General features: G+C 37.7%; 1 protein-coding gene across 1 annotated transcript in view; it reads left to right on the plus strand.

The window, feature by feature from the left end:
• Window positions 1–1,279: 1,279 nt before the first annotated feature.
• The window catches only part of LOC117105686 (adenylosuccinate synthetase-like), a 13,822-nt gene continuing 13,068 nt past the window's right edge, over window positions 1,280–2,033 (plus strand). The window contains exon 1 of the mRNA XM_033246912.1: window positions 1,280–1,519. Within this exon, the coding sequence (XP_033102803.1) occupies window positions 1,346–1,519 (174 nt within the window). The 5' untranslated portion in view covers window positions 1,280–1,345. The remainder of the gene's footprint in view (window positions 1,520–2,033) is intronic.

Genomic DNA, 2,033 nt, shown 5'->3' on the forward strand with positions numbered 1-2,033 from the left:
GGCACTTCGTTCGTTCCTTCTCCTACGTTCTCCTAAATGGGGTTTTATTCATCTCACAAATATCCACTGGGCCTTATATTTTATTACACAGTACTGTATTTATTGTTTCAAAATAGTCAGTTCTCTTTTTGAAAGCAAATAAACAAAATTTACTATTTTTTTAAATGTTATAATCATCGGTCTACGTTTAAAATCTTCAAGATGTACTGTGATAAATGGTTTTTTTTATTGTTGTTTTAAAAAGTACTTTAATTTTGATTTTTGTGTAGGCCTATATACTGTTCAAGTATAAACTGTTCAAAATACTTTTTTGTTTATCAAGGTCAATTAAATCTTAATTCAAATTCTTGGAGAAATCTGTTCTTGTTTTCAATTTTTTGTTCGAACAAAACTTTTAGCTAACCAAGCACATGTAAGCCGATGTTTAACGTGTTTAGCCCAGCACGATTCATTTCTTTTAAGTTTTCTTAACTGGAAAAAGTAACATTTACAAAAGAAACCGATATTCTAATAGGCCTACCAAGTTGCTTTCATCCCATCCCCACCCACGGTACTCCGGGATACAGGCTTTAACAACGCCCCCCCCCCATAACCAAAATTATACCAGTATGGTGAAATTTCTGAAGCGCGTGTCAACAGTTGACGCTCTTGCACACTCTCCTTCGATTATTCCCGCCCTTCACCGTTTTGTGTACCTCTGGCTTTTGTACGAATGTGCCACACACTAGGCAAAGATACTAGAAATACAAGATAGAGTTCTCGCATTGTAAAAATGAATCGGAAGTCGTGCCCAACGTAGGCGGCGCCCTTCTTTTTAACCATGCAAGTTTCCTATACTTCGTGCCCAACGTACAGGGCGCCCTTCTGTTGCTAAGTATATCCAGACGCAAAAGGCGCCCTTTCTTTTCACTAATGGAGGAAAACTTTTTCACTAAGAGTGCGTCCGGCCATGCGATTCTGCGCTGTATTGTTGTTTTATCCTTTACTGATTCATGATTATGCTTTAATTGTTTTGTGTATTATTTGGATAATAGCAACGATTTCTACCGCCACCAAGGAGGTTATTTATTCACCGATGTCACTGCCTGGGTGTCTATTCCAGTTTGTTTTTATATCTAGTATCTTTGTTGAGAATTGATAATAAAATACGCGACGACTTGGTAACGAAAGTTTGGCACAAGTTTTTTTAGATCCAGCTGTAGGGGGCGTCCCATTTTTCGTATTCCCACCATGCATTTCGGTGGAACACGGTGGAACACTTTTTTTGTGTGGAGAACTCTGTCTTGTATTTCTAGTATCTTTGCACTAGGCTACACTACAGTGTAGGCCTACTTCCTTAAAAATAATGGCAGCGAATGGTACTACTGCAAACAACAATTCGGTGGCTCAGGCTAGTAAAAGACGAAAACTAAATAACAACCATGTAACGGTGGTTTTAGGAGCACAGTGGGGTGACGAGGGTAAGGGGAAAGTGGTTGACATGTTGGCTACAAAGGCAAATATCGTGTGTCGATGCAGCGTAAGTGATTGTTCTCATCTCATGCTTGCTAGGCTATGCCTGACGACAGAAGCCTAGATAGACAAGGCTATAATTGAGATAGGTGCCACTTGGAGAGGTAGAAATTCTCATATGGTTTTTCTAGACCAGTTTTTTATGGGGAATCAGAATATGTGAGGTAAAAGAGCCGTAACCTGAGAACTTTCGCGTGAGGGCGCTTTTTTCAAAATGGCCGCCAAAATCCAATAAACTACATATATATGGGTAAAATAAGCACAGAAGAGGTAGGTTTGACCAACTTTTGAATATATAATTATAGAAGTAAATTATAACTAGTTATATTTATTAATGTGAAGATTTCGGGAGGCAATTGAGGGCGCTTTTTAAAATGGCCGCCAAAATCAAAGAACAATTTTAAGAACAAATTTATTTAAGGTATTGAAGCTGCTGTTAAGCAGCTTCAATACCTTACATAAATTTGTTTAATTTACAAAACATGAATGTAATAACTGCTGTTGATTTTTTAAACACAAAA

Source organism: Anneissia japonica, unplaced genomic scaffold, assembly GCF_011630105.1.
Source record: "Anneissia japonica isolate Jap-2015-1 unplaced genomic scaffold, ASM1163010v1 scaffold287754_len4335492_cov202, whole genome shotgun sequence".
In the NCBI taxonomy this organism is placed as follows: Eukaryota; Metazoa; Echinodermata; class Crinoidea; order Comatulida; family Comatulidae; genus Anneissia; species Anneissia japonica.